The sequence below is a fragment of the Prionailurus bengalensis genome, chromosome F2 (assembly GCF_016509475.1).
Source record: "Prionailurus bengalensis isolate Pbe53 chromosome F2, Fcat_Pben_1.1_paternal_pri, whole genome shotgun sequence".
In the NCBI taxonomy this organism is placed as follows: domain Eukaryota; kingdom Metazoa; phylum Chordata; class Mammalia; order Carnivora; family Felidae; genus Prionailurus; species Prionailurus bengalensis.
In genome coordinates this window covers 48,475,458-48,501,617 of record NC_057353.1, presented here as the reverse complement: position 1 = coordinate 48,501,617, position 26,160 = coordinate 48,475,458, and the positions used below count along the sequence as shown (strand labels likewise).

The 26,160-nt window shown below is 46.2% G+C and overlaps 1 protein-coding gene across 1 annotated transcript; it reads right to left on the bottom strand.

The window, feature by feature from the left end:
* Window positions 1-16,681: 16,681 nt before the first annotated feature.
* On the bottom strand, window positions 16,682-26,087 carry ODF1 (outer dense fiber of sperm tails 1). Its single transcript, XM_043601509.1, has 2 exons — window positions 25,637-26,087; window positions 16,682-17,253 (listed from the first exon to the last, which is right to left on the bottom strand). The coding sequence occupies exons 1-2, from the start codon at window positions 25,951-25,953 to the stop codon at window positions 16,812-16,814; spliced, it is 759 nt and encodes a 252-aa protein (XP_043457444.1). The 5' UTR covers window positions 25,954-26,087; the 3' UTR covers window positions 16,682-16,811.
* Between the last annotated feature and the right edge of the window lie 73 nt (window positions 26,088-26,160).

The following is a 26,160-nucleotide window of genomic DNA, read 5'->3' as shown; positions in this document are numbered from 1 at the left end:
AAAAATGCCAGTTATGTTACCAGCAAAAATGAGTTTAGTTGGGAATAGCAGAGAGCTGCAATCCAGGACAAGCAAGCTAAGGCAAAACCACGGGCAAGTGCAGGGAACAAAGGAGATGAAGGCTCTGTGATGGAGGAAAGGAGAAATTGGCAAGGCTGGTGTAAACAAAGTCCACTGGAGTAAAATGGGAGTTTGATGTACGGTGGCTTTTTGTTGTGACAGTGTCTCATTGGCTGGGCTATTGCTGGGGAGGAGGAAAGCCTACCTTCCTCCTGCGGGAGAGTAAAGTGGTGTCCAGATGGTCATGGCCTTCTGTAGGGTCTGTGATGAACAGTGAGGAGTGATGGGGTGTGAGAGCTCCCCCTGCTGGCTGCCCTACTCCATTGTAAATGAGGTTTCCTTTTATTAATTTTCACACACACACACACACACACACACACACAAATTCAACGGGGTAAATCGAAAGATCTAATTGGCTGTATTCTACAGTTTATGAATTGGGGAGCATCCCCATCTAGCAAACAGAAAGGAGCTCTGAAGAGCTGTACCAGATGGAAGGTTTTTTTTAAGGCAGAGGTGAGGTGGGGCAAAGACCTCGGTGTAAACAACAACAAAAGGATTCTTTTGGGCCAGGTCACCTCCCTTCAGCAGACCAAAGGGTCTTATTAGGTAGATGACCTCACTGGTGCTGACCAGGAAATTCCAGACTGACTGGTTAAGATTACATTCCAGGGAAAGGTTGAAACTGTAACTAGGTTAGGAATTAAGCTGTGCTTTGGTGGCATGGGCCTAGCACAAGCGACTCCATTTTGGACCTGTGGTTTTCTTTTGAACAATGCCAAGGTGCTGTATTTTGGGGTAGCATGTCCTGACATCTGTCACTTCCCACACCAGTTGAGGCGAGGTGGATATGTTCCTTTGCTTCCAGCGATGGGGGTTGGGGAGGATGGTAACAGCTCGGCACACTGACATACATCTCTCTTTACGGAAAGCCTCACTAGTGCCTGCTTCCATGCCCAGTGAAACCCCCCAGTCTTCTTGGAGATGCTTGGAGGGGGGGTCATGGACAGAGAGACAGTTTCACAGTCTCTTAGAAAGTCCCACCTAGGCATTTGTATTTGTTATCTATTGCTGTGTTCCAAATTGCCCCAAATTTTAGCATCGAAAACAACAAATACTTATCATCTCACAGTTTCTGTGTGTTAAGGATTGAGCTGCGTGGCTCCAGAATTCATAGGTTGAAACTCTAACCCCTAGTGCTTTAGAACGTGATTAGATCTGGAGGTCGTGCCTTTAAAGAGGTAGTTAAGATTAAATGAGGTCATAAGGTGGGCCACGATCCAATATGACTAGTGTCCTTGTAAGAAGTGGGATAGGTACCAGGGATTGTTGCCTACAGAGGAAAGGCCCCGTGAGGACACAGAGAGAAGGTGGCCATCTGCAAGCCAAGGAGGGAGGCCTCAGGAGAAACCGAACCTGCCAACGCTTTGACTTTGACTTCCAGCCTCCAGAGCTGTGAGAAAACAAATGTCTGTTGTTTGAGCCACCCGGTCTGTGGGACTTTGTCATGGCAGCCTCAGCAAACTGATACACTGTGAGTCAGCAAAGCACAGCTCAGCTGGGGGCCTTAGGCTTAGGCTCTCTCCCAAGGCTGCAATCAAGATGTCCGTTTCAGGTTGCGGTCATTTCAAGGCTTGACTGGGAGCATCCACTTTCAAGCTCATTTTCATGGCTGCTGGCAGGCCTCCGGTCCTCACTGACTTGGCCAGAGATGTGAGTTCTTTGCCAGGTGGGCCTCCTCATAGGGCAGTTCAGAACACGGCAGCTGGATTAACTCAGAATGAGCAAGGGAGCCCAACAGAAGCCATAGTCTTTTAATAACTAATCACATAAGGACATGTGCCACTTTTACAGTATTCTGTTTATTAGGAGTGAATCGCCAGGCCTAGGTCACCCTCGAGAGGAGGCAACGAGGCAAATGCACGAATACTAGGAGACGAGGACCATGGGGAGCTATCTTAGGGGCTGCTTTCCATTATCAACTGGCACTCCACTTCGGGATTGAGGGGTACTTAGCACCTGTGGCACTGTTTTCTGTCTTTGTCTTCAGTCAAGATGTAGACAACAAAGAAAGGACCATGTGACAGCCCGTTACACCAGTGTCAAGAGAGAAGCGTGGGTACATACATTTCCTGGTGGATTTGGTAGTAGGAAGATAAGGAAATGTCTGAATGGTTCTATTTTTCAGAGAAGTATGAAGTATGGTCATTAGCTGGAACTGAGGCTATGGAAGGCAGACAAACTTGGCTATTGGTACAGCAAAGACTCATGCTCCCTCACCTTCCCCTTCCATATTATAGAGTAGACAAGCTAGGAACTACACGTCCCAGACTCCCCCACATCCAGATGGGGCCATGTGACTAGTTGCCAATTGACTATAAGTTTGTGGCATTTTCTGGCTAAGGAAGTTACGCATTTCCCCGTTTTCCCTCTCATATGCACAAGCTGTTGGGTGGGTATGGAGATCTTTAAGGCTGTAGGAGAAAGGAGCCACAAGATGAAAGGCACCTGGGTTTCTGAAAGCCATCTTTCAACCAAAGAAAACCTGGCTCAGACTTGTCCGCAGGACACCGGACAAGGGTGACCCACTCAGATATCTCCATAGCCAGAAATGGGCCGAGGAAGAGCAGAGCTGCGGGCCAAAGGACTTCTTGACCCTGTATGCCCCAGGACCCGAGTACAACCGTAAGAGAAGAGTGCCCCCCAAAATGACTGAAAACGACTTCCAGCACCCACATGAAAAATTATGACATTGCAGTGACTTGTGCTCCGTCAATACGGGTATGCCAGAAACATCACACGTTTTTACTTTGTTAAATTAAATTTAGTTTCTAAGCCTCCACCCTGCCAAAGTGGTGGAAGGTCAGGTGCAGGCGTTATTGGTGCTCCAACCCTCTCCCCAATGTCGCAGAGCGTGCGGGAGGCCAGCGTGGTGTCCCCAAACAAGGCAAGGCCTATGGTCTTTGATTCAGCGCTGATATTCGTAAAGGGAGTACCCAAAGTCCTCAGTAGCCCTGCTGTGTTCTCTGGGCACAGTTCTAAGAATAGGACCAGGTCCGTTAACTACCTAGGAAGGCACCAACCTCAGGAATCTTGCCGCATCTTCAAGTTTCCTGTCATTATTACACGTCTTTGTCCTCTGCTTTCCACGGTCCTTGATCTTGTCATCACAAAAAAACAAGCTGAGTGAAAGTTTCAGGCAAGTCCTAGAAAAAATTTAAATAGAAGTGCCACCGCTCCCTGAATGATGGCATGACCGTAGTCCAAGCATAGACATTAGGCCAGTTCACAAACATTTGTGGACAAAACTGAGTTTGCCAGTGGTGGCTACGAGAATGCATCACTCATATGCAACTGCGGGTAGTGCAACTGACCAAAGGCCTCAGCCGCCGCTGCAAAATCTTTCGCGTTTCACGCCAAGGCCACGCCTCCCCACCATGCTTCCCATTGCTAGGGGGCGTGCCCATTGCTAGAGGGCGTGGCCTCCTCTGCCTTGTGACTGCTTGGGAACTCCCTGACAGCCATATCATATCAATCCTTCTTTAGATTGCAAGGCAATGTAAGTCAATTCTCCCCCAGAGTGCCTTCCCCCTTTCCGTTGCTCAGTGCCAGACCCACATTATGGTTCGAAGCCCGGCTCCCCCACTCTCTTCTGGCTCCCTCCAAGTTTGCTCTCTCTGATGCCTCCCCTAATAAATTTCTCCTATCTTTTATCATCTCACATCTGCTCCTGGGAGGACTCAGACGAACCTGTTCTCCCCATTCCTTTTTATAAGTATGTCATGTATTTAGATAGCAAATATTAGTTAAATGTACTTCCTCATTTGAGCTGTGAAATGCAACATATAAGGACAAATGTTTTAAGTATAACTGTTAAGACTTCTTCCGACCTTCAAGAGTTAAGTCGTTTCAACTGCACTTGAACATTGATTTTTGCTGAATTTGGCAACTGCTACTATTCATTCTGAGCTTTTTAAAATCTCAAGTGGCTGTTGAGTTCCCTCATGACCTTTAACTCTCCCTAGAAACTCTGAACTACTTAAAAACAAAAGTCGATGGCATTGAAAATACATAAAAGCAATGCAACATCATTCAGAGTAGTGTCGAAGAGACAGGAAGGGGGTTTCTTATAATGCCACCCATCCAAACACAATAGCTGCCATTTTAGGGGTCCGTGTCTCCCCTACTACCCTCCCTTCTCTCCAGAGCCTCCTCCTGTCTAGACGGTTGTTCACCGAACTGCCTGTGTTCAGCATGAACCTCGGGTTCTTAGACCTGGAGGCACATCAGAATCATCTCTGGAGCTTTTAAAAATGGCCAGGGCCCAGGCCTGAGCTGGATCTCATTAACCTGAATCTATTCTTCTTCCATTTGGGGGTCCGGGTGCAGAATTGAATTGGTCAGACTTTACCATATATACCACTTTACCAGCACTGAGTTATTCAAAGAGTCCTGCTTTTTATTTTCTTGGACCTCTTGGTCCCTGATCCCTACTCTCACCCGAGGTACCCCATGGACTTTATATACGTTCTTAAGTACGCATCTATGTTTGCAAATGGATCATGTTCTGAGTCTTTGTGTTTTTAACGTACATTCATAAATTGTATGCTTTCTTACCTTTTGCTCTCAGTACTATGTTTTGAGGTTCTGTGCTGATGGACGTATGAATGTCTATTCATGGCTTCTCATTTCTTCACGGTATCCCTCGCACTTGACTGTCCGTCGCCTAGGGATGGACGCCTGTGTTGCCTTCAGCTGGCCTCTGGCCCTGGCAGTTCTGCAGTGAGCGTCCTCATGCACGTCCCCTCGTGAGCCTGGGTGAGAACTCCCCTTGGGAGGAGTGTTCTAAGCATCTGTGACTAATTCTGATCTCATGCACAGCCAGGGGTGAGGACCACTGCCATTCCTCAACAAACTCTGTGATCTTTGAAGGCCTTCTTCACACATCTCTTCTATGGGACTGACCCCTCCCTAGCTGAAATCTGAGATACTTTGGCTACTTCGTTTTTACCCCATAAAAATCTTCCTTTGGGAACTCAGAATACTAAAGTAAAAATGACGGGTCATATCTTAAATGTGACCCTGTGTTTATTTCCTATTGTTGCTCTAACAAAGTACCACAAATTTGTGGTGGTTTAAAACAGCACAAATTTATCTGCTTACAATTCTGGAGGTCAGAAGTCCTAAAATTAAGACGTCCGCAGGACTGTGTTCTCTCTGCAGACTTTGGGGGAGAATTCATTTCCTTGCCTCTTCCACTTCTCAGAGGCCACCTGCATTCCTTGGCTCGTGGCCCCTTGGCTTGCATCACTACAACCCTTGCTCTGTCCTACTCTGGATGGGACCCTCCTGCCTCCTTTTTCGAGGGACCCTTGTGATTACATTGTGTTCACCTGGATAACCCAGGATACTCTCCCCATTTCAAAATCTTTACTCACACTTGCAAATATGACTTAAAACTCTTTGTCATGTAAAGTGACATATCCACAGGTTCCAGGGATTAATACCGGGTGTCTTGGGTGGGTGGGGAAACCACTCTGCCTACTACGTGACCATAAACTTTCCCATTTAAACATCATTAAATTTCTTAAAATGTAACACACGCTTGTTCTGTGTTACAAACGATACAGAGCTGCGTAAGGAAACAGATGATGGCTTGGCCCTCCCTTTCCTGATAATTCCTGTGGGGAAACAGCCTTGCGTCCACGCCTAACCTCACACATGCAGATCTGCATGTTGTGCTGCGTGGTACAGAACCAGGACCATAAACATTAACCTGCAACGTTTTCCTCTTCATGTGTCACGGAATCCCTCCAGGCCAACCCAGAGGGACCTCACCCATCATTTCTTTTAACTAGCCACATAAATATTCCACAGGATGGGTAGACCAATTGATTCAGCTATTCTCTCGTTGAGAGATATTCAGATGGTGTTCTGATAGCCCCACCTTCAAACCCAGCTTCAAAATGTGCCCTTTTGTTTGTTTGCACCACTGCTCTTATTTCCAGAAGATTCCCCAAAGTAGAATGGGGCCTCCATAGATAAGCAGATTCTTAGGGGACAATGTCAGGTTATTTTCCCAAAGTTTTAGTCATTTACACTCTTACCATCAAGAAATGAGTGTGTCCACTTTCCTGCAAAACTGCCTCTCAGCCACAGTTAAATAGTATTGTTCTCTATAGCGTATGCTAATTGGATGTGCGAACAAAGAGTGTGCCATTGTTATTTTGATTCATATTTCCACGAAGACCACAGGCGTCGTGGGGTTTTTTCCGTGTTTATTGACTACTTGCATTTTCTCTTCCACAAATTGCCTGCTTATATTCTTGCTTATCGTTTAAAAAAATTTTTTTTTATTTTATTATTTTTGAACGCATTTTGTATTTAAGAAGAGTTTTAGATTTACAGAAAAAAATTGTGAAGCTCGGGTAGAGTCCAAGCGCATTTCCCCTACTAATAACATCTTAGGTTACTATGGTACATTTGTTACAATGAATGAACGAATATCGATACGTCTTTATTAAAGTGAATACTTTATCCAGATTTCCTTAGTTTTTACCTAATGTACTTTTTCTGTTCCAGAATACCACTTTACGGCTGGTTGCTGTATCTCCTCAGGCTCCCCTCGGCTTTGACAGCTTCTCAGACTTGCCTTGTTTTTGTTGACCTTGACAATTTTGGGGAGTACTGGTCAGGCATTGTTTTTTCAGAATGTCCCTGTACTGAGATTTGCCTGAGCCTTTTCTCGTGACGAGACGGGTGTTAGAGCATATACCATCAACGTGACTCATCACTGTTGGTGTTGACTTTGATCACCTGGCTGAGGTTGTATTTGTCAGATTCCTCCGCTCCAGTTACTCTTCCCGCCTGCCTTTTCCGTGCTGTATACTCTTTGGAAGGAGGTCATGTAGACACCTCACACCTAAGGAGTAGGGAGTTATGCTCTGCCTCTTTGAGGACAGAGTCTTTGTGAATAATTTGGAATTCTTCTGCGGGAGAGATTTGTTTCCTCTCCCTTATTTAATTATTTAAGCATTCATTTCTATCCTTGTAGATGCACGGATATTTACTTTACACTTTGGGCTTAATGCAATACTACTTTAGATATTCTGGTTGTTCCAGCTTTGACCACTGGGACCTCTTTCAGTTGGCTCCCATGTCCCTTCGACATACCCCCACCAATGTGATTTTGGTTGCTTTGTTTTTATGAGTACTTCCTTGCTTTGTGCTACTACAGGATCCTCCAGGTTCCTCTTGTATATTCCTTCCCTTATCCTAGAATCAGCTATTTCTCCAAGCAGTCTTGGTTTCTTTATTGGAGAATGGTTTTACAAACCAAGGCCTGGGCATAAGATATGCCCATTACTAGTTGAGTGTTGCTGCTTCTACGTCCTCTCCGCTGGCAAAGCAAAGGAAATATATGTGCGCCATAGAAACTAATGTTTATACACATATCTATAAGTATTTCCATATGAACATGGGTTCATTCCTATGTCTGCAACTCTAGTCCATGGCCACTCCAACAGTGAGAAGCCTGGCTCCTGCCATCCCCCAATATTTACTTAACTGTTCATTTCCAGCAGACAGGTCTCACTGTATCAGAATTGTTAACCTCCATCCCCTGATGGGAAACTTCATCAACAAGAGTAAAGTTTTATGTACAGTTCTTTTTGCCTTCAGCCTTATAATTCCACTCATTTCCAAAGCTACTCAGGTCACCACCTTCTTCTCCCACCTACTTCAGTAAGATGTTTTAATACATTTATAATGCAGATTATTTTGCCACGGTCTATGCTCTATCCTGGTATCCCTTGACCTCCTAAATGGTTTTTTAAAATTTGTATATACTGGTTCACTCTTTGTGCTTTAAAATTCTGTGGGTTTTAACAAATTGTGTAGTGTCCTGTGCCTATAGTCTCAGTGTCGTACAGAAGAGCCAGGCTTCTCACTGTTGGAGTGGCCATGGACTAGAGTTGCAGACATAGGAATGAACTCGTGTTCATATGGAAATGCTTATCGATATGTATATAAACATTAGTTTCTATGGCACACATATATTTCCTTGCTTTGTCAGCTGAGAGGACATAGAAGCAGCAACACTCAACTAGCAATGGGCTTATCTTATGCTCAGGCCTTGGTTTGTTGAAGTCCCTTGCTTCATTTATCCAAGCCTCCACCCCCTCCTGCCAAACCCCCAGCGATCACCGTTTCTACTGTCTCTTCTAGTTTGGCTTTCCCAGATCTCCTATCACTGGAATCATACAGTAGATAGGCATTCATTGAGAAATACGTAGTTAAGTTTTACCTGTGTCTTTTTGTGACTTGATACTTTAAAAAATATTACCACCCTATTCTGTGGATGTACCACAGTTTATTTATCCACTCAGCGTCCTATTGAAGGACATCTTTGCTGTTTCCAGTCTGGGGAGATTATGAATAAAGCTGCCATGAGCCTTCTTCTTGCCCATTTTTAAGTTGCTTGTCTTCTGTTTTCCACATTGTCTATTAAGGATATATACTTTGTCAAGTTACAACTATTTTTCTCTGGTCTGTTATTTTTCTTTTGACTTGATTTTTGCCTCAATATTGTAAAATGTAATTGACTACATCTGTATTTTCTGTTATGGCTACTGGATATCCCATCTTTTGTTTGTTTGTTTCTTCGTTTTTGAGGTATTGTCAGGTTATAAATATATTTTTAAAACTTACAGTTGACATACAATATTATGTCCGTTTATGCATTATGAAAAGCTCACCATGGGTGTAGTCACCATCTGTCACCTTACAAAGTTATTACAATACTGTTGACTATATTCTCTATGCTGGACTGTCCACCCCATGACTTACTTATTTTATAACTGGAAGTCTGCAGCTCTCAATCTCTTCCACCTGTTTGGCCCATTTCCCCCTACCTCTCTCACCTCTGGCAACTACCAATTTGTTCTCTGTATTTATTCATCCGTTTCTATTTTGTTTGGGTTGTTCATTTGTTTTGTTTTGTTTTTTAGAGTCTACATATAAGTGAAATCATTTGCTATTTGTCTTCCTCTGCCTTATTTCACTTAGCATAACACCCTCTAGTTCTATCCATGTGGTCGCAAATGGCAAGATCTCATTCTTTTTGATTGCTGAGTAATACTCCGTTGTGTATATATATATATATATATACCACATCTTCTTTATCCAATCATCTGTCGATGGGCACTTGGATTGCTTCTATATCTTGGCTATTGTAAATAATGCTGCAATACACATAGGGGTGCAGGTATCTTTTCAAATTAGTGTTTTCGTTTTCTTTGGGTAAATACCTAGAAGCGAAGTTGCTGGATCGCACTGTATTTCAACTTTTAATCTTTTGAGGAAATTCTGTACTGTTTTTCACCGTCGCCGTACCAATTGCATTCTCACCAACAGTGTGCAAGGCTTCCCCTTTCTCCATATCCTTGCCAACACATATTTCTTGGTTTTTTCTGACACTAGCCATCCTGACAGGTGTGAAGTGGTATCTCATTGTGGTTTTCATTTGTATTTCCCTGATTAGCAATGCTGAGCATCTTTTCGTGTGTCTGTTGGCCATTGGCAGGTCTTCTCTGGGAAAAGGTCTGTTCAGTTCCTCTGCCCGGTTTTTAATCAAATTGTCTGGGTGGTTGTTTTTTTGTTTTGTTTTGTTTTTTTTTTTTGGAAGGGGATGTTGAGTTGTATAAGTTCTTTATCTGTTTTGGATATTAATTCCTTATCGGATATATCATTTGCAAATATCTTCTCTCATTCGGTAGGTTGACTTGTTGTTTTGTTGATGGTTTCCTTCACTGTGCACTGGGAACCCCATCTTGCTCTGATGGTTTTCCTTCTCCCAAGGTTAAAAAACATCCTCCTGAATTTCTCTTCTGTTACATATTATGGAAGAGTGTATAGGTTTAAGCAAAAGGGGTAGAAATGCTGAAGGATAACAGCGGATCTGGGGACAGCGACTGTGGGGCTGAGAAGCGTTTTGCCCCTGAATTTTGAGTGGTCTATCATGTGGGCTTTCTAGGACCTGCTCTCAGCGAGAGTTTTCATGGGGTCTCTTCAGACACTGTAGTTCTAGGAGCAAGGAGCTATGTGGCCGCCTTTGGAGAATCAAAACCAGACCTCAGGGTTGTTTCTCTGAGCTCGTCCATCCCATTCCTGTATCCCTTCATTTGTATGCTTTATATTTGTCTCCCACCTAGACTATGAGCGCCATGAAGTGGAGATCCAGGTCTGGCCTGTTGATCCCTGATCCTTTAATGCCTGGCATGAGGCCCTGTGTAGCAGGAAGGCAGGTAAGGAGGAAAGGTAAAAGGAAAGAGCCTTGGCTATTTTCCATTAACCCTGAAGTTTCATATTAAGGTCTTCTCTGTTTTGTTGTCACCCCTCAGGGGCTAACCTCATCAAAGCACATCACCAGGGCTCCCTCACCTTCCACTGTGGTTGGTCAATGGGATGCGCTCTCAGGGAGGAAAGAGTGGGCGAGAGTATCTATTCCTCTCACTCCCCACCTGCTGGGCAGTCCTTCTGGCAGCAGGTGCACCCTTCTGTAGCCACACCCTTCAAGCAGCTCCTCGCCCAGGGTCCCAGATGTCATCTGGACACCGGTGATCCCATTTCTTCCCCTGCCTCTGCAGGTCAGGTTGAGAGCAGCTTCTCTCTGTTGGTAGTTACCGTGGGCATCAACATCCCTTATTACTTAAGGCTTTAAAAAATTCCAGCTGAGTGTAGGCTCAGTTTCCTGCCGGGACTCTGACAGATCCCTCAAGGGCAGAAAATAGGGAAAGAAGCAAAAGAGCTTGGAAAGATACGGGGGCCCCTCAGAAGAGCAATTCATTTGTCTACTGAGGGAGTGAGGACTTAGAAAGGGCATGCGTGAGGCCTGCCCCCCGACGGGCCACCTGAGTCACCCCAGCTGCCCTGTGGCTAGTGGAGCTGCCCTCTGTGTGTCCCTCAGTGCTTGATTCTGTCTGAATAGGAATCCTTGATAAGGTGTAATTATAACTTTTCACTTTATGTGTCTCCCACGCTGGACTGAAAACTCATCAAAGGCAAAGATTTGGGTGTGGGCCATTTCTGCATCCTGCTTGCTTCTCTCAGGCTGCTGGGCACAGAGCGCGTCTTTGTGAGGGTTCACGTGAAGAAGGAACGAAGGCTCCTCCCACAGCTGAACCCCATGGGCCCACTCTTCCAGAACCCACCCCTTCGTAGGAGGTGGATCCGCCTCAGAAGGCCCTGGCCAGGTCCTGAAGGCTAAAAATATTGGATCCTGATAATACCGGAAGGTGACTAAGCTGCTGACTCAAGAAAACCAACTTCCTCTTCCAAAATAGTTGCCTACTCTATCATCGAGTTGTTTTGCCCAGATACATGCTGGTCTCAGGCATTCCTGCCTCCTTTGAAAGCTTCTTCAAGGGCTGCCAGTTTGGCTCAAACACCTTTTTTGCTACTGTGCCTTTTCACTCTGTTGCTGTTATCTGAATAACCTGTCCCAGCCCCTTAACACCTCAGTCAGCAGACCCCGACTCCCACACGGGCAATACGCCTGGACCGCAATATTCCATCCCCAAACCAGGACTCGGTCACCGGGCCCTGGAAAATCTGGGATACAGACTATATTTATATAATTTATAGAAACTATATTTATAGAAATAACAGTAAGCCTTGATCCATTTTCAATTTAAATGGTTTTAATAACCACAAACATAGGGGAAAGAAACTAGTGAACAAAACTTATTTGTGTTTGACTCTAGTAGTTATTTTCACAGGCATGGTGACTGTATTCCTATAATCTTTTAATGCAGTATTAATTTCAAATGTTCCATGAGTAAAAATATTTTTAAATGTTGAATATTATGTTTTAATATTGTTGTATTGCTTTCAATAAAAGCAATTGTTTACACATATGATGACATTTCGTATACCGCTGTTTAAGATTTTTCACCTGAAATCACTGACCAGGTGACCACGTCAGCTAAGCTCAACCCTGCAGTCATCCCATCCCAGGTGCCAGAGAGTGAGCGAAGAAGCCTCCAGAAGATTCCTGCCATGCTCTGTCTGAATTTCTTACCTATGAATTTATGAGTGTCAAAAATAAATTGACAAACCAGGGTAAAACTCTTTTCAGATCATTTTCTTTAGTGTGTGAAAATACAGTTATACAGTTCAAATTTCAGTTGAAGGGAAGGGGTATCTTCCCCCAGAACCTTCCAGGCTAGTAATTCCAGATACTCTAATGCTTGGTGGTCCCAGTTCTACTAAGGGAAGACGTTATTCCAGCTGTGCAGGGTTATGTGCATGCCTGTAGGGGAGCTCTCTACTATGCCAAGAGAAAGACGACCCCACTGGAAAAGGTTCTAACTGGTAGACCAGTTGCCTCAGAACAGTGAATTCTGGATTTCCAACATCTCTTCTTGCATCCTGGCTCTAGGAGTCCTCCGTTACTGACACGTTCTCTGAAGCACACCCATGGCCCTCGAATCATGGGCCTCCTCACCTGTCAAAGCCAGGTTTATTGACCTTTGGGTGACTAAAAGTGGTACCAGAACTTGGGAGTGGTTAGGGAGAAGAGTACGTAAAATTGTCAAATTTTAGCCATTCATCAAGATCCAGTGGCCTAAGCAGTGATGTAGTTAGTTTTTGTTTTATAATTTTAGAAACAGCCCCCAATACTTCCTGTACAGCTCCAGACTGGAAAGAAGTGCTTCTGGGTCAGCGTGGAAAGCAGGTGCTCCCTGAGGGCAACTTCTGAGTTCATCTTCTACCCGTGATCACAAATCATGCAACTCCTCCGAGAGTCTGTTGAGAATGCTACGGTACATGCCCACAACCCTACAAACTTCGCTTGATTTCACCTAGGTCACCCAGCAAGACCCTCCCTCCCTTACTTTTCTTACAAACCCACAGTTTCTTCTGGCTCGGGTATCAGTTTTCCCTTAACTTTCAGCATAATGTCCTCAGCCGGAAGGCTTTATCGGGGTGTCCCAACCTCTTCCAGCGTGTGACACTCCTAGGTTTGTATGGGAGAGAGGGAGACACAGAAAGAGAAACAGACACAGAGAGAGACAGAGACAGAAGGAATTTTTGTGCAGGGAAGTTGGGATTCCAGATGGTCCAATGGTTGGTGGTCCCCATCCTACTAAGGGCGGAAGTGACTCCCAACAGAGCGGGGTTGTGCGCATGCCTCTGGGGCCTGTGCGTGTGTGCCTGTTTCCATTAGTTCTGGGGACATGAACAATTTGTAAATAAGATGACTTTACAATGACTGAAGAACAGTCAACTGAAGATCTTTAATGTCACTTTATACAATCCTTTCCTACACAAGTTTTAAAAGAGAACGTTCAGGGGGCGCCTGGGTGGCGCAGTCGGTGAAGCGTCCGACTTCAGGCAGGTCACGATCTCACGGTCCGTGAGTTCGAGCCCCGCGTCGGGCTCTGGGCTGATGGCTCGGAGCCTGGAGCCTGTTTCCGATTCTGTGTCTCCCTCTCTCTCTGCCCCTCGCCCGTTCATGCTCTGTCTCTCTCTGTCCCAAAAATAAAATAAACGTTGAAAAAAAAAATTTAAAAGAGAACGTTCAGTACATGGGAGCCAGGGGGTATGGATTCCCCTCAATCCTGTCCCTGAGAAGCTTTTTCGGAAGAATACTATTAAACAGCTCCCTAGCTCTAGAATGTGTTCGGCGTCCACTAAGAAATGCAACAATCTTCATCTCCAACCTGAGTTCTACAATGTTTACCAAGCACGTGTATTAGAAGGTGGTGTATTCATTTGTACGTCCGTTCGCCAGAACATGCTGGACAGCGAAGTAGCCCAGAGGCTCCCTCATCTTTCAGTTACCCCCTGGGCCAGTGTCTCACCTCTGCTCACTCCAGAGTCTCCCCCTTTCCCATCTCCCACCCTGGTGGATGAAGGACGGTGTTTCAGTTAGACTCTGAGCTGCAAGTGTACCAAAGGCCGCAGCAGAGCTATCTAAGCCCCAGCGGCCCGTCTGACCAGTGAAAGACAGTTCTGAGAACAGCCAATGTTCCTTCTTTCTCCTCGCTCGTCTCTGCTTTTTTCCTCATTCTCCGGAGCCTGGTTAGTTCACGGAACGAACCCTGCTTTATGCCTTTCCTCAAGGATGCAGGCAAGACCCACACCCAAGCTCTGCCTCCTCTGCCTGGCTTCACCCTCCCCCACCCCTTCCCCTTGAACGGAAGGCACTTGACACCTACACGGCACAATTTAGTTCTTGATTCCACGCTGCCAGGTGTCATGACAATTAGATCACGGGTGTTGGTCTTGTCTTTGCTAGGAGAAGCTCCCGGACAGGTACTGCTCATTGATGATATCTCCTGACACTGTGCTTTGCTCATAGCAGGTACTCACCAAACACTTGCCTTTATATAGAGACTTTCATCGTGAGGGCGGGCGAGCGGAGTCGGGCTACCAACCCACTACAGGCCAGGCTGTGGGCTGAGGGGTGGCCTCCTGCTTCCCTGAAGCATCCCGAGAGGCACCGATGTCCACCGTGCATTCCACGGAAATGCCCAAGACCCGGAAGGCCCCTCTGGCTTCTCCTAGCCCTTGTAAACTCAGTTTTTTGGCACTTCTTCCCCAACCCCTCCACGCTATCCCTCCTTGAACTCAATTCGAGGCATTTGTGAAAGGGGTATTTTCTTCTCCCCATCCCTGCCGCAGAGCACAGTACGGGCATTTAAAATCATAAAGTCTGGCTGGCAGGTGGGATGAATGAATGAACTGCTGGACTAACAGAGGGTGAGTAGGTAAGCGGGGAAATGAAGGAACGTACCACTGCCGAGAGCACCCTGGGTGGCGCCTTCCAGAGGACAGGGATTCCTGTTTGTTTAGGACCCGTGCGGGGATTCCATGGACTCTACCGGTGAAATGTTTTCAAAATCATTTTCAGGGGCGCCTGGGTGGCGCAGTCGGTTAAGCGTCCGACTTCAGCCAGATCACGATCTCGCGGTCTGTGAGTTCGAGCCCCGCGTCAGGCTCTGGGCTGATGGCTCGGAGCCTGGAGCCTGTTTCCAATTCTGTGTCTCCCTCTCTCCCTGCCCCTCCCCCGTTCATGCTCTGTCTCTCTCTGTCCCAAAAATAAAAAAAAATAAATAAATAAACGTTGAAAAAAAAAATAAATAAACGTTCAAAATCATTTTCAAAAATTTGTGACTGAGAAACAAGAATATTTATAAATCAAATCATGGCAAGACACTTGTCAGTGTAACTCTACGATTCGGTCCACACAAACATACTTATTTATACCTAGTTCCTGGGTAATCAGTTTTCGAGATGTTCAATGTTTTTTCTTCACCACCTGTATTAGAGGGCCATTACTTCCCTCAATTGAAAGCAAAATAGGTCTGCTATCACCATCAATATTCTTTAACCTTGCACTTGAAGGAAGCTTTTAAAGAAAAAAGGCTGGGAGAGCTTTAAGATCCCATGCAGAGTTTCTTAACCTTAGTTGCATGTTTGAATTACCTGGGGAGGCTTTTAAAAGTCTTGAGGCTCAGGCCGTACCTTAAATCTACTACCTTACAGTCTCTGGAGATGGGACACAAGCATCAGCTTTTTTTTTTTTTTCTTTTTTAAAAAAGGTCTCTTTTTTCTTTTTTTTTAAATCTTTCTTTCTTTCTTTTCTTTCCTTCCTCCCTTCCTCCCTCCCTTCCTCCCTTCCTTCCTTCCTTCTTCCTTTTTCTTCCTTCCTGTGTTTGTTTGGCATCCATATTTTTAAAGCTCCCCCAAGTGATTCCCATGTGCGGCCAAAGGCTGAGAACCACTGTTCAACCCACCCACAGCTGAGACCATTGAACGACTCACCGTGCACACGTGAGGGTTTGTTGTGTTCCCTGCAGGAGTCCGCTCTGCAACCCGCCCGGGTCTCAGTCTGATCCCTCCCCAAGGGCTCCTTCCTCCTTCGCACTTATTTCTGTCTTGGCAATCACGGATGGCTCATGGGCATGTCCATGAGGATCCGACTCAGGTGAATTAGGCTATCACTCTGTGCTAGCTAGCACTTTGGGAAAGCTGTATTTCTCCACTCATGAACTTTGAACTGAACTTCTGTGCCTACAAGAAGTTTCAGGGATTGAGAAGAGCAGATAGTTGAAATCAATCACAGGGAGGTTGCACACCATCCTGAACCCGAGCTGGCCGTTCTCCCCAATCAGTTATGTTGAGAAACGAAAGCTGCCTAGGGACACCCCACCCTCGGTCCGTGGACACGCTTCCCCTCAGTCCCGCGCGTTGGCACTCCCATCTTTGCCCCAGTAAAACCCCGGCCCATTTCGCGGGCCGAGCCACGCTCCGCGGTGCTCCCCACTGCGGCAGCTTTAACAGTGCTTGCCTTCTACCTACCGAGTCTCCGTGTCTGCTTTCCCAGCTTGGTTTGTGGGCTAGGCCATTTCACTGGGTCTTTTGGAAAAACAGTGTGGGGATGCCCACCCAGAAACTCTCTCTTCCTGGGATTTGGCGGTAGCTGGTGCGGAGGAGGACTCAGAGAGGGCAGACCTCCCCAGCTCGTCTCTCGTGCCCCACAGCCAGTCCTAAGCCCACCCACCAGGCAGGGTTCCCGCAGCGATTGAACCAAGAGACCTGCACACAGCGCGGGTGGATTGCAGTTATGTATTCAGTTTCCTACCGACTTAACTAACATGGGCCGCGGGAAGAGGGGAAAGAAACACTGGAAGAGCTGCCTGACTGGAGTAGGTGCCTTTCACTAAGTCATGCGTTCCTATGCTTTACAAAAGCATCTTCCTACAGGAAAAGCGACTCCCGCAGGGATAGCAGGGGCTGCAAGGGTCACAGGGGTTGCAGGGGTTGCAGGGGTTGCAGGGGCTGCAGGGGCTGCAGGGGCTGCAGGGGTTGCAAGGGTTGCAGGGAGAGGTGCAGGGGTAGCAGGGAGACTCGATCTTGACGCAACTGCCGAGCCCGTAGGAGTACGTCACGTCTTTCTCGTCCACGCAGGGCGGCAGGCTGAACTCTTTGCAGATGTTCATGTAGCTGTACTTTTTCGATCCGAGGCAGTCGTACCTGTTCTCCCGCTCTGCCGACACGCACACCTTTCCGTCCTTCACCCGAACTTTGACTTGATCCGGTTCAAAGCCGCACACGTTTACCGATCCTAAAATGTTACTGCTACAGCAAGAGGAGGCCAGAATTCTATTTGTTGTTCTTCTCAGTCTGGAAGTTAGAAAAAAGGAGAGGGTGGGAGGAAGAAGCTCAGATCTCAGACACAGCTTGAGAAGCAATATTTTGATCTGTTTTTCATTATTATTATATATATATATATTTTTTTTAAGTAGTACACCCTCTTTTTTTTTTTAATTTTTTTTTTCAACGTTTATTTATTTTTGGGACAGAGAGACACAGAGCATGAACGGGGGAGGGGCAGAGAGAGAGGGAGACACAGAATCGGAAACAGGCTCCAGGCTCTGAGCCATCAGCCCAGAGCCCGAGGCGGGGCTCGAACTCGCGGACCGCGACATTGTGACCTGGCTGAAGTCGGACGCTTAACCGACTGCGCCACCCAGGCACCCCTATATATATATATATATATATATATATATTTAAGTTAGCCCTGGGCCCCTCGTGGGTTTTGAACTCAGATCAAAGGTCAAGGGTCACATAGTCTACCACCTGAGCCAGCCAGGCGCCTGATCTCTCTCTCTCTTTTTTTTTTAAATAGTAAAAGGAACACTAGTCATTCTGAAAAGTCAAACTTTTCCCCAAGTGTATAAAGGAAACACTGAGAGTCCACCCGTGTAAATCGCATTCTGCCACAGGTAAACCTCTGTTAACAACAGATGGTTGCTTGAAGTTCCAGATCTTTCTCTTGCATTTAAATCCCAGATCCTCCTTTTATTAATTGTGGAAACTTGCCTTAGTTTCCTCATCTGTAAAATGGAAATAATAACAGTACCTGTGCTTAGTGCGTTAGAAATCTTGCTTAATGATTACTGTGATCGTTATTATTACTACTATTATATGTAGACTCTTAAGAGTTTTTTTAAGGGGATGCAACTAATAAGATATCATTTAAAATCATTATAAAGATGTCTTTCAGCCTCAGAACCCAGCCCTGCTACCCACAAGATTGGAGCCACCCTGGGCTGTCACACAGACCCAGCCTGAAAGTTCCATCAACAAAATGACAAGGCAAAAGTGCCCTGACTCTGCCCTGCCCACCGGGGCCTGTCTCTTCCTGCCACTGTGAGACGGCTCCAAGTGCTGGATGGCTGGCACCCTCTGGAACAGTGAGCTTGGAGGGGTCGTGAACCGGATCCGGGTCCCATCAGCGTGCAGGGGCTAATTGTGTACCTCCCTGGCCCCCTCCTACCCCCTGACCTCCTGTTGACCCTTGAAATCCATGTGATGGGGTATTTATACTATGGAAATGGGAAAACTCTACAAATGAGGGCTTTTTATCTCCTGTCTCCCACCCCCACGTGGCTAGCTGTTAAATACCACTGTCTGCGGCCCCTGGAGCGGCAAACACGGGTCCCCGGGGTCCCTATAGAGCTGCCTTGTTGCTGCTCAACAGTCCTGTGTGAATCCTTCATAATAACAAAATAACAACAGCAGCTCAGGCTAATTGAACACCCGTGGTGTGTCGAGAACTAGTAACACAAAGTGCCTAAGGGCACAGGCTCTGGAGCCAGAGCATTTAGGTTCAAGCGTTGGTTCTGCCGCGTGGACAAATTACTTCGCTTCTCTGTGCCTCAGTTTCCTCATCTGTCAAATTGGGACAAGAGTAGTAACCTACTTCTAGGGTTTGGGAGGTTTAAATCAGTTAATGAACGAAAAGGATTTATTGTAGTGCTTGGCACACAGGTTGGGCAGCCCGGCATTAGCCTTATGTGCTCTGGCTTTCCCTAGGGTCCATTTTCTTTCTACTTGGAGATCCTTCCAAAGACAACCTAATGTTCTGAAATGGTCTTCTTTTTATCCTTTAACATAAGAAAAAAATTTTTTTTTAAACTCCGTGTTCTAAGAGACACTCCTGGCACATCTTGCAACACTTGGCCTCCAAAGGAAGGTTTTCGAGCACGTGATTTCTAGAACTTCTTCCAGTTTGACAAGTCTGAACTTTGCAATTGGATGATTGGTTTGAGATACCTTTTTAGTTCTTGCCTTTTAGGCTGAATTTTGTTTATACCCTGCTTTTTGTTAAAGAAGTTATATGAGTTCACTGTAGAAAACTTAGAAAATATACAGATAAGCAAAAAAAAAAAAAAAAAAATGGAATAGGTCACAAAATACCCGTGATCGTACAGAGCATCTCACAGTTTGGTGCTCAATTTTCCTCTGTGTGTGTATTTCTACATACATATGTAGATTCTTGTGTGTGTTCTTATGAAGTCATGCTCTGCATACTGATCTGAATCTGTATTTTTCACATGGTTGGCTTAACAAGCGTGGGCCCTTGCACCAAAGGTTCCGAAGCAAGGCTCTTAGAGGCTAATTTGCAAAATGACGCAATGGACTGGTGTCCTGGAAGACACCAAGGCCAACAGAAACAACTTGCACAAGGCACCCAGAGGACTGTGAGGGTCACTGAGCTGCATTTCCGCCTCCGGCCCCAAGGAACCTGGGGAGGATGGGGTACAGATGTCTTTCATGCCCTGGGTGTGCCAGGGTACCCACGGGCCATACTAAGGAGAAAGGAAGAGAATTGGACTTAAAAAAAAAAAAAAAAAAAAAAAAAAGGTCTTTATCTCTGTGGAAAAAACAAAACAGGAGAAAACGCACTCTACTCTCCCTGTATGGGCAGAGAGGAGCTCACCAAGATGTCCCGCGCCCTCTCTGGATGGGCCAGGACCGGGAAGCCTGAACAGCCAAAGGCAAGAGTGAAACACAGAGCAGAATGGGTGCCCCTGGATCTCTCCGGAACCTCCCATGGTGTGGACGTGGAATGAGAAACCTCAAACCCTGGCACGAAGGACCACGAAGGTCCTCACAAAACAGGACCAAGGATCCCAGGCAGGGGTGCCAGGACCCCTCACTACTGCTAAACTGATTCTGCTGAAGGCCTCCTGCCCTCCCAGATATGGATCTGGGAGCCAGTTCTACAAGCCAAAGTGGGCTTCCAGATCCTTCTCCTCCTGTCATCAGTCTGAAGTCTTGGAGTGCAATTGCATGTTGTTATTGTTGTTGTTGTTGTTCAGATTCCCCCTCTTTCTCTGGCAGGGTCACTCTGGCCCCTTTGCCCCTGCGGCAGCTGCACAGAGGTCTCACAAATCTGAGTCTTTGGGAAATTGCCTAAAAATTCTAGGCCAAGGGAGGTGTCTCCTTCCTTTTGCTTCTTGGTCGGGGCTTATCTGTGGGGTGGGGTGGCTTTAGGAGAAATTGCAGGAGCCACATTTTACTTGTCAGATTTAACTGACTCCTGTCTGGCCAGGTACCTATCACCCCACAAGGGATTTTCCATGGCTCTGTAGTGTTCTGGGCAAAGGTTGGGGGGGGGGGGAGGTTGCCTCCTATAGTTGTTATTGTGAGGCTGGAGCTTGGCCACAGCAAACATAGGGAAATCAGCCCCCTGGCTCGTTGCAGAATCCTCTCAGGGAAGCTGAGGGAAAGCGAGTGGACAGATGGGGGTCCATGACTGCCACTCGGGAATACGCATCTTCTCCCTACTCGAGCTGCAGTTCACCTGAGTGTATCATCACCAAGCTCCCGCATGTGCAACACGCTGCCCTCAGCAACGGTGAGCGGTACGGTCAGCCATTTTCACAAAGCCATAAGTGAGCTTCAGCCTGGTGCTGAATGAAATAATGAAGGTGTCAAAAAGAGGCCTATCTCCACCCAGGACCAAAGGGAGGTAGGCCTTGGAGTACTGTGCTTTTTCTCCTAAGTTTAGACCCCTTCCAAAGACCCACCAAACTCTATTCCTCCTTTCCAACTCATCTTTCCCTTTCTCTTCTTCCTTCTGTCTCTTCGCCTTTCCTGCCTTGTCTCTCTTCTGACTTTTGGATGATATTGAAGAACAGTGTCACTCCGCGGGGGCAGGGTAGCAAATACAGGGGCATCAGAGGCCCCAGCAGTGCTTGTTGGAACACAGGTGCTGGTCCCCACCCCCCAGAGTTTCCAACTCAGCGGCTTGAGGGAGGAGCCAAGAATTCACATTTCTAAGCAGTTCCACCTGATGCTGGTCCCGAGCCCATTCTTTGAGAACCACCGACGGGCTGGTTAAGCACAGGAATCCCAGACTCAGGCAAATCCGGCTTTCCCAGCTCCTAGTGGTCAAGAACACTGCTCCTGAATCTGTTTCATCATCTCTAGAACAGCCAAGACATCACAAGGATCAGGTGAAGACGAAAGGCGGCACATAATTTTCGCTCGATAAAGGGTGAGTGTCTTTATCAGGCTGGACCGGGCTCCACCTTCCTCAGACTTCCCTGAAACCTGAGGCTTTAAGTGACCCAGCCTCAAGTCCTGTGTCATTAACCAATAAGGTGAAACCAGATAATAGACAAGCCTTTGGCCTAGAGGGACAGCCATTCCTGCCCCTACCCCCTGGGGTGACTGGGCTCGGAGACCTGTGGGTATGAAGGAATTATGGGGAGGGGTAACAAGGGGCCACACTCTCTTCCCCCTCTGCAGGGACTCTGGGGGAGAGACTGCTCTGCCCTGGCCTATGGGTCAGAGCATGGGGAGGTAGAAAGAGTTCCCTGACGGCTGGGCCCACAAAGCACTCACCAAGAGGCTGTCATTAGCCTCACCAAATAAGAGCGAGTCGGTGAAAACCTTGGTCTTAGAACAGGAAGGCGTAAACAAAGAAAGAAATGAGAGGGCCAGTTTTTGAAGTTTGCAGAAGATGGTGCCCCTCATGTGGGGATTTTCAAGAGAGATTGAGACCCATCACAGATAGTTGGATGAGTGGAGGAAATCAGGCTGAGTTTCTGGGTATTAAGCAGCAAAGGGTGCGAGCCTGAGCCCAATGAGCCCCTCCAGCTCAGCTGCAAATCCAGCATTTGTCTGCAAGTCACCGGGGGTCGGAGCTGAGAAGGGGGCTCCATCCATTAGATGGTCAACCCCTAAGGGCAGGGCTGAGGAAGGGCTGGTGTGCATTTGTCTGTGCCCCTTCGGTATGGAGGAAAGGGAAGCCCACGAAGTGTGGTAGTGAATCGGGCGCAAACTTAAGACAGGCTAGTGGCATGGCTTCTTACAAAGGGAACCAGAGTCAGGCACCGTAGTCCCTCTAAATCCAGAAGAGGAAGGAAGAGTCAGGGAAATTGCTAGTGCTTGCGATGCAAAGGGTAGTTGGAGGAGGAAAAGAGAATATCAAAGAAGGTTAAAAAAAAAAAAATGGAAGTACTTACTTGAGTCTCTACTAAGGAAGATACTGCCAAGGTGCTAGGTAAACAATGGAAATGGATTGGACCTTCTATACCTGGTCTAAAAACACACACGCACAACACACACTCATCAATCAACACGCGGGAATGCTCAGGAAACTTATGGGAGAAATGAGCCTTCTTAACCAGTTGTTAAAAGAGCAGGTTGACTCTCAGACAGAAAGACAATTCCAATGGAGTAATGGCAGCTGTAGACCGGGGAATCTTTCCTATTGGACAAAGAACCTTCAGGACAATGCAGCCTGGCGTCAGAAAGGGCATGTCATACCTAACCAAACTGTTAGCGTTCTTTAAAGGGATAGAAGATCATGTGAATATGACTTCTAAACCCACAAAGCCTTGGGCAAGTTTTCACAGCAAAGACTGTTTAAAAAAAGTGAATCAACATGATATTTCTGGATCTACTTAGTCATGGATTGGGAGCTAGCTGAGAAATAAGGAAAAAGAGGCATTTCACTGGAAGAAAAAAATATTAATAGTAGGAGTCCTCTGGGATTGGGGCTGGATCAGGCTTTAACATTTTCATCCATGGTCAGGAAAATTGAATATTTAGGTTTGCAGGTAACAACACAAAGCCTTTCTGGATAGTGAAATGTCAAGCTATCAGAAATAGAGCATAGGAGGGTTTCACAAGGTGGTATGAATGGGAGGAAAGTGGCTGGGAGGAGACACAGCAGGCAAGACTGAGGTCATTTCCAGAAAGGACTCAGCGTTATCAGTTCAAAGACCAGGGAATTAATATAAAGACATCACCAGCTTCCCATACTGCCTCAGGCACAGGAAAAAAGTCAGCAAAATCCAGACATTGTCAGGAGAAGTATCACAACGCATAGAAAGCATCATCTCTTATATAAACCACACTGCCGAGAAGTAAGTTGGAGGTTGTGTCTATTGCATGCCAAGAAGTAGGGGCTCCTAGAGCTGGTGGAGGGCACCTAGGGGGTGGACAACAGAGAGGCACCCTTATCTGAAGAGTCTGGGGAGGAGGGCCAGTCAGGAGACAAAGGCTGGAAGAACTTGGATCAAGGGTATTCAAGGATTCAGAGGCACAAAGACAGTAGATACAGGCCTGCTCACAAGTAACCCTTCATGTAGACCAATTAAAGAAGGAATTCCTAACTCCCAGTGTGCAAAACTTATGTAACTTGATACTCTGAGCAGTAAAAATAAAAACTATTTCAGGGGCACAGAGGTGGCTCAGTCGGTTAAGCATCCAACTCCTGATTTCAGCACAGGTCATGATCTCACAGTTCGTGTGTTCGAGCCCTGAGTTGGGCTCTACGCTGGCAGTGTGGAGCCTGCTTTGGGTTCTTTCTCTCTCTCACTCCCTCTCTCTCTCTCTCTGCCCCACCCCTGCTCTCTCTCTCTCTCTCTCTCTCTCTCAAAATAAATAAACATTAAAATAAAATCTTTTTTTTTTAATTTTTTTTTTTAACGTTTATTTATTTTTGAGACAGAGAGAGACAGAGCGTGAACAGGGGAGGGGCAGAGAGAGAGGGAGACACAGAATCCAAAGCAGGCTCCAGGCTCTGAGCTGTCAGCACAGAGCCCGACGCAGGGCTCGAACTCACAGACCGTGAGATCATGACCCGAGCCGAAGTCAGACGCTTAACCGACCGAGCCACCCAGGCGCCCCTAAAATAAAATCTTAAAAAACAACAACAACAACAAACTGTTTCAAATTGAGTGTAGATTTGCTTAAGCGCAATAGCCCCATCCCAGACTATTGTCAGAGGTCCATTCCTGATCTTGGTGACTGATGACTTGGACAATAGTTGCCCTATTGTCCTTTCTTCTGGAACATCCTGGTCACTGTTATCAAGTATCTGTCTCTGTCTCAGACTCTATCTCTCCATCTGTCCATCCATGTATCCATCCACCTACCTATCTATCTAATCTATTAATCTATCACCTGCCTCCTTAGCACAGAAGGCAGCACGTCAGTCTCAAAACCTATTAATTGATTGTTGGGATAGGAACAATGTTGTTTAAGGATAGAAACTTGCAGCAAGTAGTAAATAAGTCTCAGAGATCCAGTGCACAGTATAGTAAGTATAGACAACAATGTTGCATTATAATCATCAAACTTGCTAAGAGACTAGAATGTAAATATTCCAACCACTAAAAGGCAGTGATAATTATGGAACACGGGAGAGGTGCTGATTGTCACTACAATGGCAATCATTAGAATATAGAAATGTATCAGCCACGCTATAAATTTGCACAATGTTACGTGCCAAGTATATTTCAATCAAAAAATCGATCATCCATTTGTGCCCATCTTTTTTAAAAATAGTAGCATATTAAGTAGTTTTTCTTGCCTTTTTCATGTAATACATCAACACATACAATACTTCGTCAGCCTGCTTTACATCTACTTAGCATCCTAGTGTACAGACGTACCATAGTTTATTTAACCAGAGGACAGTACTTTCAACAATTGTTTTCGTCAGTTGTACCAGACCGGATGGCATGCAGCGGAAAGTTAGAAAACCTTCTCCAGGCCATAAAAGGAAATGTAATCAAACAAAATTGTAAAAAGTGGCTTTAAACATTACCCAATTCAATTAAAACCCTCTCGACTCTGTTCTGAAAGCTGTGACTCTCAGGTCTGTAGTTCAGGAGCACAACTTTTGCTACTGCCAGAGAGGGCGCCGAGGTAATAGGCCCAGCTCCGGATGGGTTTTGAGTAGGCCTGGGGTTGGGGCATGGGAGAAGGGTTCTCCTACAAAACCGAGGGAACGCCTCTGTTGTTCAATTTTCTCCCCTGCTCTTAGAGCCGCTGGCGAACATTAAGGATTTGATCAATTATTATTGCTTCTCCTGTAGTCATTTCTGTAAGCCCAAATCTACTCAAATCACTTTACTCATAACCAGAAAAAATGTTTAGTTTGCTCCTTCCAATAGCTTTTTAATGACACCTCCTATTTCTTTCGCTCATTAAAGCCGCATTATTTATCATGTCGGCACTCCTACCATAAACCAACACAACCTTGGCAATCGACATCATTCCGTTGTCTTTTGAGAATCTCACGGTTCCTGTCCTGGGCCCATTTACTCTTCTGTTCTTAAATCTTTGCTAAATCACCAGAGTTATTATCTTGAGCCCTTTTCGTATTTGTCCGAGTACCAGCTGTGGCATCCCCTCCCCCATTTCGGCTCAGAAGGTTAATACACCGGCTATGAAAAATCTTAAAACGTGCTTTTACTTGGCAAGCTCTCTCTTTTCATCTTCTATGGCTCTGATGGCTTTCCTCTCCAAACTTCTGAGAGACGGTCGCAGGCAGTAGAGCTTGACGTCACACAGGCAACACGGATAGAGGTCGCACAGGCCACAGGAGCGCGCTCGCTTCGAGTAGCACAGGCAGTACGGGTAGGGGTGCAGGTCGCAGCAGCAGTATGGGTGCATGTACAAGTCGCAGAGGCATCGCGTGCATTCGTCGATGCATCTCAACTGCCTTAGTTCTCGGTCCACCTTCTTTATGTCCCTTCTAACACTGTCCAAAAGGCAACTCAGTGCAGCCATTACAGTCACACCTTATTGTTTTGTGAGTACCTTTGGGAAATGGCACTCAGGGGGGAAAAAAATTGTTCTAAGCTCTTCTCAGAAGTTTCTTTTAAAAATAAATGAGGCCCACACGATTCACTTACTTTAAAGCTTGTGTTCTATGACCTCACCACCCTCCAAAGTATGTCATAGTCTTCTGGTTACCGTGTGAACTGCACACAGTCA